This window comes from Oreochromis aureus, linkage group 14 (genome assembly GCF_013358895.1).
Source record: "Oreochromis aureus strain Israel breed Guangdong linkage group 14, ZZ_aureus, whole genome shotgun sequence".
Classification (NCBI taxonomy): Eukaryota; Metazoa; Chordata; class Actinopteri; order Cichliformes; family Cichlidae; genus Oreochromis; species Oreochromis aureus.
The window spans coordinates 13,051,174-13,070,245 of NC_052955.1; the positions used below are offsets into that span (position 1 = coordinate 13,051,174).

Here is a 19,072-nt window from a genome sequence, read left to right on the forward strand (position 1 = left end):
AACAAAATTAATCCAACTAGCATGTTCATTGAGATTCAAAATATTACACTTACCTCATTTCACTCATATCAGAGATTAGATTTGACAAAAAATGGCAGCCTAAGTCCAAGTTGTGATGAGGATTTTTTTAAAACCTTTGTAGAGCCACTCACCATTTTTTTTTTTTTTTTTTTTTTTTTTTTTTTTTTTTTTAGGGCTTTAAGCTAGTTACCAGCTGTAACAGCATTGCTGCTATTGTTTTCACCTTGTAGTTCTGTGTATGTGTGTGCGTGTTTTTAATTCATGGCATCCTATGATCCATTGGACACCTTGCAGGAAGTAACACATAAGCAGCTTTGACTGCTGTGGCAGGTTTTTACAGTCTGCCCCTGTGTCTGCATGTCTGTGGACAGATATTGTTGATGTAATATCTTATGAATGTATGCACAGGTTTGTAGGTAAAATTAGGTGCCAAGTTTAAAAATTGTTGTGGTTTAACTCATGAGTGCTGCATATTCATGTAATAATTGCGTAATTAAGACATTATCACATGAGAACATCTGAGCTAGAGGCTGGAAATTATTTAAGTTTTGCGATAAGACATGCTACAACAGGTGATCTGTGGGAGATGACGTAATCTCTGTCAGCCTAATTCTGTATGTAAATGCTGCTGTTCAATAATTGCCTGCACCATTTCCCAGCTCTTACAACTTTCTCAGCTAATGTTTTGAGCTGTTTTTGCTGACAGCTGTCAGTTGTTTGGACCATCTAGAGAGAGTTTTCAAATCAGAAGGCGTGAGCGCTTACACTAGGTCTCAAACACCTAAACTAAATGTCTTGATAATTTGGAAATACTCCAATTTACATTCTTGCTAACAGTTAGAATAAAAGATGTAGAATAAAAGTGCATATGGTGAATTTATAGCCGATAGTCACTAACCTTAGCTTAGCATAAAGAATGGAAAATCTGTTAATTCATCTTTTAGTTGCCAAAATTTTGAAAAATCTCATGATGCTCATCCTTTTCATTGATTAGAACTGGCTCATTATATATTGATCTGTGGTTCTAACCCCAATACTCTGATATCTAATATCCAATAGGTCAATAGGTGGCATTTGCGCAAAAGTTGAGGCAAACAGCTGAGATGTCTCAATTTCACTAGTTTACTTTGGACAGCTCATCAAACCTGCTAACATTTCAGCCTTGTGGCCTTTAAACTGGTAAAACTGAGAGCTGGTAACATTTTCTCTAAGGGTTTGGTAAATGCTATCATTTAAGACTAATGTTGAGCACTTTGGGTGCTCAACATTAGTCTTATTATGTGTCCTAATTTGAATTATGAAGAATTGTATATGTAGTTTAGACCATAACCTGTGCATGTGCACAATAAAGTTGAATTCTATTCTATTCTATTCTACCAAGTAGCAGAAAGACCCAAAAAGGTGAAGAATGAAATCCCACTTTTAAAAATACTAATTTACCAGATACCATGAAAAATAATTAGCAATTTGCTTTTTAGAATGTATCTATTTTCAGATATTCTAACAGCAAATTCAGCTTCCATATAAAGCTCGTCTTCATTCAAACTCTAGTCAGTTACAATCTACAACACAATGTTTATAAAATGTGAAATGTTCCAGTTAACAAAGCTAGAAGCACAGCAGATAATAAAACAAACGCACATCTCTGCTTAATTCTCTTTAGTACGATCACCAAATTAAACATTAGTGGCTGTTTGTGTGCATGAGAAGAAGCTTATTAGACAGTCCACAGCTCATTGGCTTCAGCAAGAGTTCCAAATGAAAAGAGGGAGCCCTCATATTTTTCCTGCTTATCTTTCACCATGTTTAGTTCATTCGAATACGAATATGGAAAAGAGAAAAATTAATTTGGCTGACTTTCTACTTGATTGTTATCATTTGATTTGACTTGGAGTCCAGAAAATGCACAATGTCCATCTGGATGATTTTGGTTTCATTTAAAGAGAAAATTTAGCTCATTAATAATACCTTTGCTTCTTATGTCATCATCAAAACTCGAAATTGTGCATGTTTTTTTGTGTGTGATAAAATCTGGTGTACCTCTATTCAAATTTCTTTATCTCATTTTCAGTGTTTTGGCAAAATCTTTATAAAACCAAACTGTAGATGGAGTTATTTAAATGAATTAAACTCCCTGTAAGATGCAGAGTAGGAGTACCTATTAAGTATGTGTGGGTGCTCAAATGAGCTGAAGGTTACAAGTGGTGGAAGTGGAAGGTAAAAGAGTATCAAAAACCAGACACCAGACCTGCTATTAATTTAAATATAATTGTACAACGCTCTCATCCATGCATACAACCACTCATTCTGCACTCATTTATCATTTAACAGGAATTTAATTCAACTGGAATTTTTAAAAAAAAAGTTAAATTTACTCATGTGTGGATCAATTTCTATCACAGTGAGAGGAATTTAGAGAGGAAATAGAAGCTCTATTCTATAGGCCCATTAATAATAATGATAACCTGGAATAGCTACAGATTCTACGAGACACATTCATTAATATCCCTAATGCTCTGATATGATTTATTGAATTGTAGTCTATTACATTACCGTCTGAATGTCATATCTGAATTTTTCTTTTTTTTCCATTTGTCAGGAAGTTAGCCACACTTTCCTTCCACCTGTCAATCCTATAACAGGTTAATATTTATTCTGTACATTCATATACTGTATACCAAATATTAGTGTTTACAGACAGAAGAGAGCTAGTAGTTAGAGGCAGCTAGAGTTTAGCCAGTAGTGCCTGATCAAGGAAGACACATTGCAAAGCGCAGCATAGACAGAGGGGTAAGTGGGGTGAGGAAAACGCTAAATTTGCTGACACAATCAATTTCTGCTTTAAACAAATTAAAAGGAAAAAGCCAAGAAAGGGGGATTAAGCATAAAATTAACTTCATCCAAACAAGCCAAGTCTTAACTGCAAATAAATAAACAGGCGCAGACTGCAGAGGTAGACATAAGAAGATATAGATTTTAATATCTTTATAAACATTTTGTACGGTTGTTCTTTGATAACTTACTGAACAATTTAATTATGGCAAAGAAAAAAAGAATGATTAATAGACATATGGCAGAACAAGAAAGAGGAGGTGAGGAATTGTGCATTAACAAATAAGAGGTTCTAAAAATATACCATGAAAAATAAACAAGTCACCAGAAAATAAAAAATGTAACTACTCCTGACAGGAGGAGTGAGAAACCCTGTTATCATCATTGATGTCACTGATATTGTTTTTTTTTTTTGTCATAGTAATACAGTAAATGATTAATATCAGCACTGCGAGAAGTCCTCCCGTCTCCATTGTTACTGGTACAGTTCACATTACTGATATGGACACTGTCTTATCAGTACATTTTTTTTTTTTTAGGCAGGCACAACAGCTCCAGCGGTACAGCATGTCCTGTAATAGTCTCCAATCTGCGTTTTACTCCATCCTCTTATTACTTCAGACGCGATTGTCTTGCTCTTAGATCCCTACATCCATGAACAATCGCATCAGTTAATAAAGAGGGATAATTCTCACCGCATGATCCTAGTTTCGCCATGCTCCATTCAAATTGTTCTTTTTAAACACTTATTGATCGCAAGAGTCGTTTAATGTAAGCACACATTTTTTTCGCCAGAGTTGTTGTTGTGTCTTTGAAGGTGATTCTAAAAAAAATGTGTTCCTCATATTCTCAATGAGGCAAGGATGTCCTCACTCAAGAGGGATCATTTAACACATCCTCACTGGGAACCAGAGAAGCCCCCATTTGACCCTTGACCTCAAAGGCTCCTGTGGGCCCTGTAGCGGGGATCCATTTCTAGGTCCTTTTCGTGTCTTAGGAAAAAATAAAATAAAATGAACAACATCTGACACAAGATATAGACAAACTCTTCATTATTCACAGCTTGATCTCCCAGAGGCGCGCAGTGCTTTCCAAGCGAATGAAAATAGCGGATGGCAGTCCTCATCATCTTGAAACAATTAGCAGCTTAGTCTTCAGTTGCACAAAAAGAGAGAAGTGGTGTAAACTAAGGTGTCAGAAAAAGTTGTGTAGAAATGCTGTTAGGCAGAAGGTATAGTACCTGAAAAAAACCCAGCATTATGTAGAGAGAAATGGTTAGAATTTGTTACGGCTTCGTATTGTGTATGAGCTTACTGGTTGCTCTTTTTATGGCCATAAAAACATCTGTGGCTATAGATTTTCACTTGGTAGTGAGAATGGCAAATCCCTGTGTTTCATATCGACTCACAATTTATTGCCATGCTTACACTTTACCTCTTTGTTTATGAGAAACACATCGAATTGTTTGGACCTGTTGTTAGCGAAGGATGCAACAGAAAAACACATTTGTCAGATGGGATGAGAGTAAGACAAAACTTACACTGGAGGCTTTACAGGTTCATTGCCTTCACATTTATACTCAAACATAAAGCTCAATGGGGCACTTGAAGACCTGTCTTATCCATTTCAGAGCCAACTAGCTAACAAGGTTTACCCTGCAAGCTCCACCGTTTTCTTTGTTCTCTTTTCACCAAAATTTGGTTATTAGAACTCCTGCTTACTTAAAAGGAAACTTAAAACATATAAGACACAAATACGTACAGTGATTAAATCATATTGGCGTTGGCAGTGCAAGCTTGGTCTGCATTTACCTGTCATGTCACCTATCATTCTCAGTCTCTCCCATTTTTGTGCTGTGAGTTTTGCTCTTGTTGATGTTTGATGCTTTGATACCCGTTTCAGTTTGAACAGGTAAGCTCCCTACACTACATTTACACATATAATCAATTCACACACATACATAAAAAGACACCCAGGCCTTTGTAGTGCAGGAGCAAGAGAGGATCTGAGGACTTATTTTTTGTGATTAGCATTGCCTAAACCCTCTGAAGGTCAGCGGAGAATGTAGTCAGTATTTGTCACTATCAAGGCCACAAAGAGGGCGTTGGCATGTAGTAAAGACTGGGATAAGGTTGCCCTATTGTTGGCTTGTTGAACCCCACTAGGGGGGCGAACAGTGGTCCGGGGAGTACACTTGTGCTTTCTTCTTGTGACTGTGCCATCTGGGGATGTGTGGTCATGTTTTCCCCCCTCTGTGAAATCTGGGGAGGAATCTTCTTTGTCTGCCATGACCTCCTTTGAATGGTGAACCTCGTTGTCACCTTTCCCTTTGCTCACCCTGTTACGAGGCTTTGTGCAGTTTCGAGAACGGCCAGGCCTTGAGGGATGCACTATGTTGGTCTGCCCTCCGGATCCTAGTACTACTCCACGATTCATAGATGGATTCACTGTCCCAGATAAATTGTTAGTCTGGGCCCTGGATTCTGAGCTTGGAACAGTTGGTGAACAGTTGGGGAAGTCCTCCTTTCGCAGCTCCTTGAGGTCTTTCCCAACCATATCAACTGGTGACTGGCAACCAACGGAAGATGTTGAACCTCTGAATCGTTTTAACCACTCCCATAATGACAGGGCCTTGCAGTCACATGACCAAGGATTGTCATTAAGACGTAGGTATTCCAGGGCAGGCAGCGTGTCTAGGCACTGTCCAGACAGCTCTATCAGGGAGTTGTTAAACAGGTAGAGGGTGGTGAGACGTTTTAGGTCATGAAAGCTCAAACGGTCAACCCACTCTATCTGGTTTTGGTGCAGAAGCAAACGGTCCAAGGCTCGCAGACCTCTGAAGGTGTTCTGGTTAAGGCTCCACAAACGGTTTCCATGGAGGAATAAGTGGCTCAGGTTGTGGAGATCCATAAATGTGTCATCCTGCAGGTACTTCAGGTGATTATCCTGGAGAGATACATGGAAATAAAAATCTTTATGAAGAAGTTTCATCAATAGACTACTGCTCAATTTGTTATCGTCTTTTCAAATTCAAGTGTCTCAGAGAATAAGCTCACTTTTACTCAATTAGAGCATTCCTAACCCTACCAATGCAAGATTAGCTTGTCATTTAGTTGATGCATCAAAGTCTTGACATCGCATGATTACTGTGTGGGTTGTTTGAGTGCATTTTTATATAAAATGAACAGCATTAGTAGTCTTAATGATAAAGAAATGAACATGCAAAAGACAAATTGTGTACAAAGTATACCTGCAAGTAGAGATACTGAAGATTTCTGAGACCTTGGAAAATGTTATTTGGAAGTGAACTCAGTCCACAACGGTACAAGTGAAGTGCGTTGAGCCGACTCAGCCCATGAAAAGTATCTTCAGCCAAGGACCGCAAGTGGCGGTTATCTCCTAGATCCAGCTCCTCCAGCAGTGTGAAGCCATGAAAGGTTGATGGCTCAATGTATGTGATATTGTTGGAGTAGATCCAGAGAGTGACGGTGTTGGCGCTGAAGTGTCCTCGTAGTAAGCGATGGATCTTGTTGTTCTGTAAGAAGATGCGCTCGCTGTCGGGAGGAATTCCATCAGGTACCGACAGGAAGTTGTGGGCTTGACAGGAGACGGTGCTGGGTGCACTGTAGCAGATACAGTGACGGGGGCAGGACCAAGAAAACTCAAGCCCACAGAGAACCAGCAGGAACTCCAGTCCACAGCCTGCAGTTAGAACACACACACGTACAAAGAAACAAAACAAGGAAAAATTAAATAACTGCAACTTGTGACTTAGAACCTCTGTATTTAGTTCAGTACTTAAAAAACTTAAATACTGCATATAAAACCATCAGCTTTGAGTGTAAACCATTACAAAGTAATGCAATACTGTAATCACATTTTATTTTTCAGTAAGACAGTAAAGGTCCCGTTTCAACCTTTAATATATCTGTAGAATAAATGGCTGGCAATCTACAACATACTGCTTTTCATATTTCATCGTGGACCAAAAGGCTGGTTGTTCAAACAGACAAACATTGCTATCCCTATATCCACACCACTTCTCTGGGTAAAAATTAGCATCATATTGAAGTTATACAACACGGGTAAGAAAACAACAACAGAGAATCTGTGATTTTTCCACTGTTTCATCATCTGTTTCTGTGCCAGTCAAAGACATGCATAGCTCATCCTAAGTCCATTATGTGGTTTATTTTAACACTGCGCTTACATCAGCTCTCTGATCGCTTCACTCGTGGCACTGAGTGTGTACGCATATGGACCTTCTCACTCACAGTTTGCAGCCCAAATCAGATAAGTTTGTTTAGACCCGCAATGAGGAGTCTATTAAAGACGGCAAACAATAACACCTGCTCCACTGAGTCACAAGATGCCTCAGTGAAGCTGACTGAATCTCTGGTGCAACACTTCTCTGATTCGACACATATGCAGCTATTTCAGAAATGACGCTTTCCAATTCTCTCCCACCTTTGGGAGATATGCTATCAAGAGTCCACTCCCCTTGCTGAGTCCACTGGCACTTCTTTGCAGGGAGCGCAGGCTGTGATCAGTCAGTTTGTGTTGTTAAATGGGGTGTGGAATGCTTATTTAAACTTGTAGTAAGCTACTCTGAAGCGCTTTCTGATCAGTGACATGATTCCTGCAATCCTTGAGATGGGAGATGTGACTTATCCACGGTCTCATCTAAAATGAGCACAACTCACAGCCTGTCATGAAGGTTCCATCTGAAAACCCCTGGCTGTCTTCTACCTAGTTTATTATTCACAGCATAGTGGAGCTGTGATTCACTGCCTCTAATCGATATGCCTCTGTTGCCTTTTAACTCACCCTATAATCCTGGGTCTTTTATGCTGGAAATTCAGGGGCAGAATTACTCTCCACCAAGAGACGGGGCTATTTATCTGAATGTATTTTCTTGCCAAACTGTGGCTAAGCTGTGACATTCAGTGTCTGACTCCACTGACCTTTAACAGTAATTCTCTGTGTCTAGTTGCAGAGCCGAAGCATGGAGCGGTGTGTCACCTGAACACAAGTGTGCTCTCTCGGGCACGGATCTAATCCTATTTGTTAAGCCCTGCCACTGGGCAACAATGGAAATGCATGCATCCTCCTGAACCAGAAATGTGCTCACTAAATGAGGTGATTCTTCACAGTTGAACACAGTCAAAAGGTTGAGTGTAAGAGCGTGTTTCTGTGTGCTGGTATACAGGTGAATATAATTTTAGAGACCGAGACATGCCGTGAGAGAACTTCAACAAACCTTATCTTTATTTAGACTTGTGATGTTACTGTCATGACCTGCATCAGGGCTACCAGGGCTTTTTAACACAATCAATAACAAACAAGAGAACTGTTCCACTAATTTGTCACTCTGCAGGTGCTTTTTTATACCTCAATTTTTTTCTCTCTACTTTCCATTTCTGTGGCCATGTATCAAGCGTGGCACCCGCTGACTGAGTAAATAGGTGAAAATGTTTTGCATTACCATTGGGAACATAAAGGTTTGCTTTATTTATCAGACAAATAAGACAAGACACAGTAAATTCTCCAGCCAAGCTTTCAGGAAAATTTGCATTACGCAGGAACAACCGCAAACTTCAGATGCGGCTTTCTAATCATTTCATTTGGTATGGGTGTCACATTTTATTAGTATATTGACCTTTACAGAAGACACATTTTGAGGAAGAACGCACACAATAAAACAAATGTCATCCTTCTAATGCTTTTATATTCGTTCTCAGATTAGATACTTATTTCACTAGGCTCGCTGCAGGAATTCATCCAAGGGATTCTATTTTTCATAAAACCGATCTTATCACTCAAATAACTATTTTCTGAGGCCTTAAACTATTTCCATTAACACCTTACTTCATGCATGTCTTCAGCTGAATTATCTGAGCAGGCCAAAGACCGTGATAAGTCTGATACACGGGGAAAGCGAGGGGATGAGAATGTAGATGCTGCCTTGATAGGGAGACTATTTGAATCAGTAATCTGCTAATCATGTTGGACACATAGGGATGCGCCTCCTCGCCTCTCACTCTCCTCAGCTTGTCAGGACAAAGTAATAGATTCTTTACCCTGCTAAATTTGTTCCCCTAAAATGGATGTTTCTTTATTTCTTTACCACTTTGCAGAAAAAGGTGCAATGTTTATTCCTCCCCTATGAATAAAATGTTTTAACGCCAGCCCAGATGAGGCTTTATACAGTATGTTCATGTAATTTAATGTGGATGCCCTTTTGATGGTGAAACAATCTGACATAATCTGTTCTCCATGCATATTTAGGCTCTGGGGAGCTCCAAACACCTTTTTCAGTGTTTCCAGCCACGCTCAAGGCATTTGTGCTCTGTTTTGCAGCCGCCGTAACGTGCATCTCCACTATTTCCACTGGAGACTTTAATACCTGCCAGCTCAGTGATCTCTACATGCATTGTACTTGCGCCACTAAACGCTACGTGAAATACAGATGGAAATATAATTGCACACAGGGACTGATTCACACAATGCCACATCACATAACATGTGTAGCCGGTTCAGCGACATGGCAGATCATGTCAGCATGACAAGCATAAAAGGCTGAATTACTCTTGCTTACAGAGCTTTTCAATAGGGAGACTGGTTTTCAGCACAGAAGAACAAATAAGCATTATGTGGGAATGCTGACGTTAAATGTAAAAAAATTAGAGTTTATCATAACTGCATTGTGTGCTCACACAATAAGCCTTTCAGCTCAGATTGTATTATATAAATAGCTTTTGGGCATGACAGTGCATATATATGCCAATAGTGCCTATTGGAATTTGGCAGAATAAAGGCGAAGCTCTGAAAGAGATAATGTGTTTTTGGAAAAGGAAAAAGCACAGCTATTTCTGGTAAGAGTCTGGCCCATCTATTAACACTTCACTTTGCATCACAGGTCTTTCACCTTCCAGTCTTCCCATAAAGTTTCCCACTGATGAGAGAAGGTATGGATAGCTCTTTACAGAGACAATCACTTTTGACCCCTTGACCGTCGTCATCACCAGGTTCCATTTTTCTTTGAGGGTTAGAAATAGAAAAAGATAAATAAATGAATAAAACAGAATGGCACGGGTCCCTTGCCAGACAATGAGAAGTGACTGTGTAGAATATCAATGAAACGTAGTTCACACTAGCTTTGCCCTCATGAATAACACATCTTTGCTAATAGGAGAGAAATGGTACGTCTGTAAAGCCGTGAGACTCTGCCCATCATTAGACTGGACAAACTCAATTTCCTGTGTCTCTCCAAAGACCCTGATAAGCTCTCTGGTGTTTTTGCCTCTACTATTGGCTGGTTCTAAATAATGTCTCAGCTCACTTTGCACTCAAAACATGTTTGCAATCATGGTCATGCATACAGTGGTCAATAATTATAAGTCAGTGCACTGGACTGTTGAATAAATGATCACATCTTCTTATATATTTGTGTGTGTTTTTCCTAGATGGTTTGACTTGCAAGCATTAAACAATTTTAACAAGACTCTTAAGGCCTCAGTGAAACTTAACCTCTTTAAATTGTGTTTTTTGCATTCAATCGTTTCTGTTCGTGTTAACTTATATAAGCCTTTCATTGCAAGCAGAACGTCAACTCCTGACATTTTCAGTGTGGGTCAGTGATTGCATATTTATTTTAATTAGCAAAGTTGGAACAAAAGCACACATGCAAGTATTTACTGTTCAAGGAAAAAGAAACAGCCATAATGGCACAAAAATTATACTTTCACTCAAGCTCTTTCTCATTAGCATTTTTAAAGTATTTCTCTGTTGACTTGTTAAAAGCACTGATTACTGCCATTATTCTCTGACTGAACAGCAAACTCACACATGAACACCCCTGCCAACAGCTGTAACCGACAACACTTGCCGGGGAATATTTGTTTTTTTTCTCTATTTTACAGTTGACTGCAAAATGTTATAGATTTTGTCTCATTTGCCATTTCCCGACCCCACTGCAGGCAATATTGCCTCATAAGGTTGCATGACTATTCTTCTGGTGAATGAAATAAAAATGGGTGAGAACAGTGACAATGCTGCAGAACTTTTAGAAATGTAGCAGAATATAATTTTTTTTTTTTTTTTTTTGCTCGAATACAGACTATCGCCATGATATTCTCCCGTTGGAGAGGTATCAACAAACTGAGGGATCTTTTCCTGTCTGTGTGTGAGGAGAATATTAACTGCATAAGATTTTATGCAGGAAATCAATTAGTTTTTACCTTAATTCACCTCATCACTTCATATAATGAGACTTTAGGAGAGTCGGGATCTTTATAAAATATTCAGAGGACTAAGTTAAATTCCACAAGTTGTTTTTCAGAGCAGCAGGGCTCTTGCTGATGATTTACATTTGGTTGTTCTTTTCCATGTTTTATTCCTGTGATTTGTTCCGTGCATATCAGCACAGTGTGTGCTGTGAAGCTGTAAGCTGTCAACAGTCTTCCACAGTGTGACCACTTCCTGCACATTAATTATAATTTGATCACTCTTCTGTCTGCTTGGCTTCTTTTCAAGGGACAGAATGGCTTCATGTTTCTGATTACATCCCTGCCAAGAGAGAAGAACAGTAAAAGTATAGAGAGCAGGTGAGAACTGAAGCCCAGTCACATAGCAGGCTGGCACAAGCTGCCAAGTTATGTCAGGGTTATACAGACCATTGTATTTCCCACTTGACTGATATTTATAACTTGCCAAGTGCTATATTATGGCTGTTTGGTATTGTTAACAGTACTGGCAGGTCAGTTGTGTGGCCCTTGATAGATCTATAAAACAATGACAGAAGCCTCTCTCACTCCCTGCTGCAGACAGTTGCAACTGAGAATGTTGGTTAGATGCTACACAGCACACCAGCACATAAAAAAGGAGCAGACAAACCAGAGGGAAGTTAAACATAAAGTAGGCAGACATTGTGCGAGTGACAACAGTGTTTCTCAGTTCAGAGGTCCTAAAAATAACTCCTCTAAACAAGCGACATCTTACAGCGCATGTATAGACTAATGGAAAAGATTTGTGGAGAGTGTCGAGTATATAAAGTTCATGTATTTCAAAGACGGAATTTGGAGATGCTGAAGAAGCCAGGCAAAGAGGAGCAAGGCTGATGGCTGAGCTATCCGCAGATGTTTAATACCAACATGTTAATTAACTGACTTACGAGTTAATTCCGCTTGGACTCTAAACAGCATCTGTACCTGCTGCTCTTTTACACTTCATACCTTCAGATTATTCTCTTAAAAATTCACTGATGCCATACATCATGCATGTGTGCACAGCTGCAAATGCATACATACCCTTATGCATGCATACAGCACGTACACACCATCCATGCGTATTCTTACACAGGCACACTAGCCAAAAATCACGACTGTTGACAGCAACACTATCAGCCACCAACTACTTTCATTTATCACGACAGCACAAAGCAAAATGATTCAAATATATTGCACTCCCCGTGGCGATATTGCACTGCACTGCCCAAACTAAATTAATGGTTCTGCCAAACCTATATAAATCATCCAAAGCATATCCATATGTAGTTCACAAACTGTAGTTCTATTAAAGTGATAGAAAGCATTTATAACACAATTCCCATTGGTGGAGTGGCTAATAATTATCCTTTATATTGGCTCTCAGAGGTGTTTACAGGCTCTAACTCTACAAATGTAGAGAAATCTTTACAGTGTGGTTCGCAATATAAATGGATATGAATGGATATTTATACCTCTTCAGTCTTATTTCACAAGATACTGAAATTTTATTTCTGAATGAAAGTACAGCTGTACATATGAGATCCCAGAGAAGAAGACCATTTTAATTCATTTGAAGCTTTCTTTACCATGTCTTGTTAGCCAGTATAACCAAAAAACATTGCACCATTGCTTTTACTGTTAATAAGACAACAAAACTTTTCTTAATAACACACAGAGATAATATGTGTAAATAAGCCAATTGGAATTTGTTGTAGTAATAACAGAATGAATAATATAACGGCACCTTGAGACAACTGTTGTTGTGATTTAGTGATATATAAATAAAATTGCAGTGAACTGAATCAAATATTTTTGTTTACTTAAAGTAGTACTTCTTATCTTATGTTATTTTATCAGCTAAAATAGTCTTACAAAGCTCTGACAAATTTAGCAAAATATAATGGATGATTAAAAGAACATTATAAAGTAATACTAGATGAATGCCAGTGGGGAAGAGATTCTTAACAATCAACAGCATTACTGGATTTAAATTTGAGCAATCTCACATTTTTTTCATTTGTGTGTTTCTCAATTTAAAAGTGACATTCTCATAAACTTCCAGACTGGGTGCTATTTCTGATTTTGCCTCAGTGGGAGCAATCTGGAAAAGCAGTTGCGCTGGATGTTGTCTGGACATGCCCAAGAAGAGGGCCTTGAATGTGAGAACAGCCGAACTGAAATCATTGAAGGTTATTTTTTTATTCTTGTCGATCTCCTCTCAAAACTTTTTGATCACACCTACCGTTTTTCCTAAAGGCTAGCAAACAAAGATAACCAAAGCATTAGCAGTGATACAGTGACGTTATGTACTTATGTTCCACAGGGAACTACACAAGCCCAGGAATGTCTGAGATCGAGAACCACATGTCAGTCTCCGATACAGATTTAGTACCTAAAAATGGAGCTACTCAAAAGAAAACATAATACTTTGCAACATATGCAAGAAAACTATTCCTGCTAAAGGTGAAAACAACAAACTTGCTTCACCGTTTGAGAATAAAACACAGCGCTGAGAACAACCAGGCTATGAAGGTATTTAAGGAGATACTAACAGCTGGTGATGTGCAACCCAAAAGTAAATAAATTACTAACTTTGCTGGAGAAATAAGCAGGTTGATGTAAATTACTGAAGTAGTTACATGATAATAAACGGGCACTTTGAGCAGCTGGTTAAAAACTTTGACCCAAAACACAACATGTCTCTTTTCTTAGTTTTATTATGTCACAAGATTGTGCAACTATTATAAGCTACTTTTGTCCTCATTAGACTAAACTGTTAAGCAGTTATGTGTTAACTTAAAATTTCCACTGAAAACACAACCTTGGATACTTTTGTTATTTGACTGCTCTTGTGCTGTGTCACTGTATAAATGCTGTATCACGACAATTGCACTATAATGCTGCTGCTGGCAAATTGTGGCAGTAGATTCACATTTTGAAAAGGGTAGTCTGTCATCAATGACAGCAGCTCATTGGAAAAGAAGGATGGAAAGCGCCCTTCATTTTGTTTGCACTAATCAATGCTGCAGGCTGCAAGCTGCAATCACTGATAAAACATTGTCATAAATATCATTATTGCAAATTTTCTTTAATTATCGTGAGTATATTTTGAGTTGGAAGAGTGGATCTAAATTAATTGAAATTATGATTTCTCTTTGATTAAACAAATTGAGAAAATAGTTGGCTTTTTAAAAATAAATGCACCAAGCAATTAAAGCTTAGCATACACAGGGTCTCCGCACTCCTTCCAGTTTCCTGTGCCGCACACTCAATAATTCTTTGCAGACTTTCTTGCTGACTTTATAGCTTCTAACAGCTGACTGGATGGATGTCAGTCAGCCTGGCTGGTCCAGTTGCTGTGTCTTGTTCAATCATGCGCATGTATGTCAGTGACAGAGTGCAGCATAGCCAATCATTGCATGTCTTTGTCAGAGTGACAACTCAGCTGTAGTGATACTGTGTGACAGTGAGCCGGCAGATGGAGAAGGAGCAAATGACAAAAGAGTCTCGAACAATAAGTTAATCTGCCGACTCCATCTAATTTAAGAAAGAAGTAATTGGAGAAGTGGGAGGTTGTTTTTAAAGAGTGCCAGTGCACATGGGAAAACATGTCTACAGGACTTGCAGTTACTCTATGTACCGGAGGACTTGCTTACAAGCCTTGTGTCAGCAAGCATCTCCCCAATGAAGAAACCGAACAAGGCATTGAATCATTACCAGCTCCAGGGCTGATGCTCTTTAACTGACCCTGTGCTTTGATGTTTCTCTAGAAGGGGAATGCAAAGTATTGAAATTTCCCCGTGGAGTTAATAAATTAACACAGTGCTTAGAAAAGCAGAGCGGAATGACCAGTGTGGGCCAAAAGTAAAAGTGATTTCTTTCTCATTTTCAAATTCAAACAGCAACACAAAATATAAAAATCTATTATTTATAACATTCCAATCAGTCTAATAGCACGGTGATGTACCCTACAATTTGCCTCAATCTGATTGGAGTTTTACATCAAACTCCCCTTCATTCCACATACCTGTCAGCTGAAAGACTATAATCTTAGCAAAGGTAACGTGAGTTTACTGCATGCTTAACAATGTCACACTAACTGGAATAATTTAGTGTTTACCGGATAAATGTTCAGATTGTTTTTACCTATCAAATTGTCATTGTGTTGCTATTTATAAACAAATATAGAGTACATTGTGACATTTTTTCCCAATTGTCAAGAACCTTTGTTCTACAATCAAGTCCTGAAAATTTCCTTCAGATTTTTTTTACATCAATTGTTGTGATTGATTGCACCATGCTGACACATGTAGAGATGACAATAGCTCTCCTTTTATATTTTTGCATAGCCCATTCCAGCTACTAAAAGCTTTTTTTCTGAATAATGATTTAGAGTTGCATAGCTCTGCTTTGGAGCCATCAGGTCAGTATAGATCCATGTCTACAGACAACGGTGCCATTTTCTAGTTCACTAATCTCGACATCCTGGTAGCCCTAACATGTTTCTTTTAAAACAAACTGTAAGGTACCTTCCTGCTGCAGCAGCTGCCTTCTTGCATACAAACCTCATGTGCCCTAGATTCAACAGATCAATTATTCATAGCAGGTGAGAGTTTGGTGCTCCATGTACATAGAGGCATACATACGCACATGCACACACACAGAGTTTCAAGAGTCTTAACTAACAGCTTTAGATAGAAGTAAAGTAAAAAAGCCTACACAGGGAACAACAATTCAATGTGGTTCATATGTTCAAAAGATGACCAACAGATGCGAGGACAAACACGGTGGAAGTCAGAGCTGAAAGACAATCTAGAGGCGGATGTGGTATGCAATACAAGCATGAGTGTGAGCAGACATTTGTACCGCACACTATATTAAGTGCTGTGTACACACAGTGTACAAATGAAATGTGCAGGTGCTCACTCTCATGAAGTACATAAATTGATACAGGTCAACTGTGTTAGTTTTACAAATTAACACAAATGAACAAATGATCAAGTAAGCAAATGAAAACTCCATTCAAATTCTGCATTTAGAGTGCCAAACGCTCAGTGCGAGCGAGTTTAGAAAAGCAGCCTGTTTCAGAAGTTAGCGAATATGATTGTAAACACCCAAAATTCAGTAGAGAAAGCCAGTGCCTTGTAGCAGCAGAAGGAAAGTCTCAAAAAGCTGTTTAAAGCCCTTGGTTTTCCTCAACATTTCACATATTTGTGGGTGTGACCATTAAAATACCAAAAACAGGATGCTGTGAAAGTCACCATCTAATTAAAAAAGCAAATGTAGAAAAGGACAAAAAAAAAAAGAAAGAAACTGTTACAAGGTAATCCATAGCTTGTTCCTTCCACCAATAAGATAAATACACTCACTAGCCACTTCATTAAGTACTCCTACTCAACTGTTTATTAACGCGCATCAGCCCATCCCATTGCTGCAGCTTAATGCGTTTAAGCATGTAGACATGGTCAAGGTGCCCTGTTTTAATTCAAGTACCAGAATGGGATAGCAAGAGGATTTTAGTTAATTTGACATGGTTGTTGGTGCCAAAGAGGCTTGTCTGAGTTTTTCAGACCGTGCTGATGTATTGAGATTGTCCCACACAGGCTTCTCTAGGGTTTACCAAAGAAAAAAAACATAATGTCCAGTGAGCTGCAGTTCTCTGGGTGAAAATGTCTTCATGATGACCAGAAAGCTGATAAGAAGCTGATGCCCAAAACACTGAACGTTAAAGCAGATGTGCTACAGCACACTGGGTGCAGCTCCTGTCTGCTAAGAGAACAGGAAACTGAGGCTACAACTGATATGGGCTCAACAAAATTAGACAACGGAGCATTAGAAAAACATTGCCTGGTCTGATGAATCTCACCTTCTGCTGCGGCATGTGGATCGTAGAAATTTGGAAATAAACAACATGAAAGCTTGGTCCATCCTGCTTTGTATCGATAATTCAGCCTGCTGTTGGTGTAATGGTGTGGCCAATATTTTTGTGGCACACTTTGGGCCCCTTAGTACCAACTGAGCGTCATTTAAACGCCACAGTTTATCCGAGTATTGTTGCTGACCATGTCTATTTCTTTAGTGTACCCATCTTCTGATGGGCTGCTGCCAGCAGGATATGGTACCATGTCAGAAAGCTCCAAACAACCTAACTGGTTTCTTGAACATGAGTTCTCTGTACTCAAATGGCTTTTAGAGTCACCAGATTCCAATTAAAAAGAGCAGCTTTAGGATGTGATAAAAGTGGCAATTCACATCAATCTCAGGTTAATGTTTCCAGCATCTTGTTGGGTCTACGCCATGAAGGATTAAGGAAGTTCTGATGGCAAAAGGGGTTCAGCCGACTACTAAAATAATGGCTATGAATGTATATACCAAAACATTCACAAAAACTTGCACAAAAAGAATGTCTGCACTGTAATAATTCACCTTGCTATTAATATGCACTAAAATCCCCCAAATGTTTAATGTGCTTCGTAGGTGATACAATAGCAAAAAATAAGTCCTGAAACTACTGTATGTGTGTTGGGAACCTATGTTATAAATCACTAAAGATTCTTCAGAATCATTTTTGGAGCTAATTTCCATATATTTTAGCGTGATTTGTTTTCCTTAGCTCTGAGCTGCTATTAGAATCGATCATCACTGTGATTAAGGTGACTGCACACACTGTCTCTGAAAAATGAGAAAGTACAAACTTTCAGCGCATTTCATATCCTAGAGAGCAAAAACCAAGGTAAATCATAAAATAAGATCTACTTCCAATATAGACTCAATTGAACTCTAATTAACAAAGTGTGCACATACAGCTATGCAGTGCAACAAAGATGAAATGCAGTAATGGTACGTTTCTAGCCAAATTCTTCATTAAAACCAATTGATTGGGGAAACCTGTCATAATGCAAATGAGAGCTTGTGTTTGTGTTTATTGTTCTGAAAAGGCGGGGGAGCTTGGAACAGAATACAAAAGAGCCAAAGAAGAGGAGCGAGGGGAAGACGTGAAGTGGAGGACCTTGATCTTAAGAGAGTAATCCCTTTTCATTAAGTGTAGTTTTTCAAATCCTGAGAGCTTCACCATTGATCCTTGGGTAATGTCAATTCATTAATGTACTGGGCCTCTACAGGCCTTATCACCTTGAAGGCCCCCAACACTTTTTCCCAACAAACGCACTCAGCATTTACTGTAACTTTTGATTCATGAGAGGGGAAAAAGACTTTGGTGAGTTCAGTTTTCATCTAATCACATTTAGACCCGTTTTTCTCCTGATTGGATTCTATCTTGGTCTTTCCACTTTTTTATTCAAACTGTTCTGTCTTCATTCAGTTCATCTTTGGTTTCATATAGTCTAGCTCCAGCTGAGCATGATAACTTATCATTTCATTCGCTCCATTCTTTGCAGCGTATTAGAGTTGCCCTTGAGTCACTTGTGTGTCTCCATTTAACAAATGCACACATACAGTACCTGTGCCTGTTTATGGATGCTTCACTCCTGAGAGACAGTTATAAAGTCCCTCCAGTCCTGAGTAAACAGTGACAGCTCATGAATGTTATCTCTTGCATTTTTATAAATGGATAGTTAATTACTGTTCCTCTTTACGACCTGTCTCTGCAATTATTTACTCCCCTCCTTGCTCATGCCATGTCCCCCTTGCTGTTTAATTGATTCTGTTGTTCTTTCCCAAAACTACAAAGCAGGAGGCTTTGCTGGATAAAACACAGCCACTGTCTAGTTATGATTAAAGAAAGCCCGGTCTGGCTGTTAGAGATACTATAGCAGCTTATGGGATTTAGTAAGCCAGTTAAAAAAAAAAAAAAAACACACAACACCAAACCAAAGATTCACTTCAAAGTGTCCCATCGCCAAAATCCTAAAAAATATATAACACAATAATTCATTCTTGACTCCATATGCTTTGCCAGTTGCCTATGAAGTGAAATCTGAGGATCATGAAAA

General features: G+C 38.8%; 1 protein-coding gene across 1 annotated transcript in view; it reads right to left on the minus strand.

Annotated features, from left to right (window-relative positions):
• Nucleotides 1–2,270: 2,270 nt before the first annotated feature.
• rtn4rl1b (reticulon 4 receptor-like 1b) overlaps nucleotides 2,271–19,072 on the minus strand; it is a 144,522-nt gene continuing 127,720 nt past the window's right edge. Inside the window, exons 2-3 of the mRNA XM_039622261.1 lie at nucleotides 6,104–6,555; nucleotides 2,271–5,799 (exon numbers count right to left, since the gene is read on the minus strand). Coding sequence (XP_039478195.1) covers nucleotides 4,906–5,799; nucleotides 6,104–6,555 — 1,346 coding nt within the window. The 3' untranslated portion in view covers nucleotides 2,271–4,905. The remainder of the gene's footprint in view (nucleotides 5,800–6,103; nucleotides 6,556–19,072) is intronic.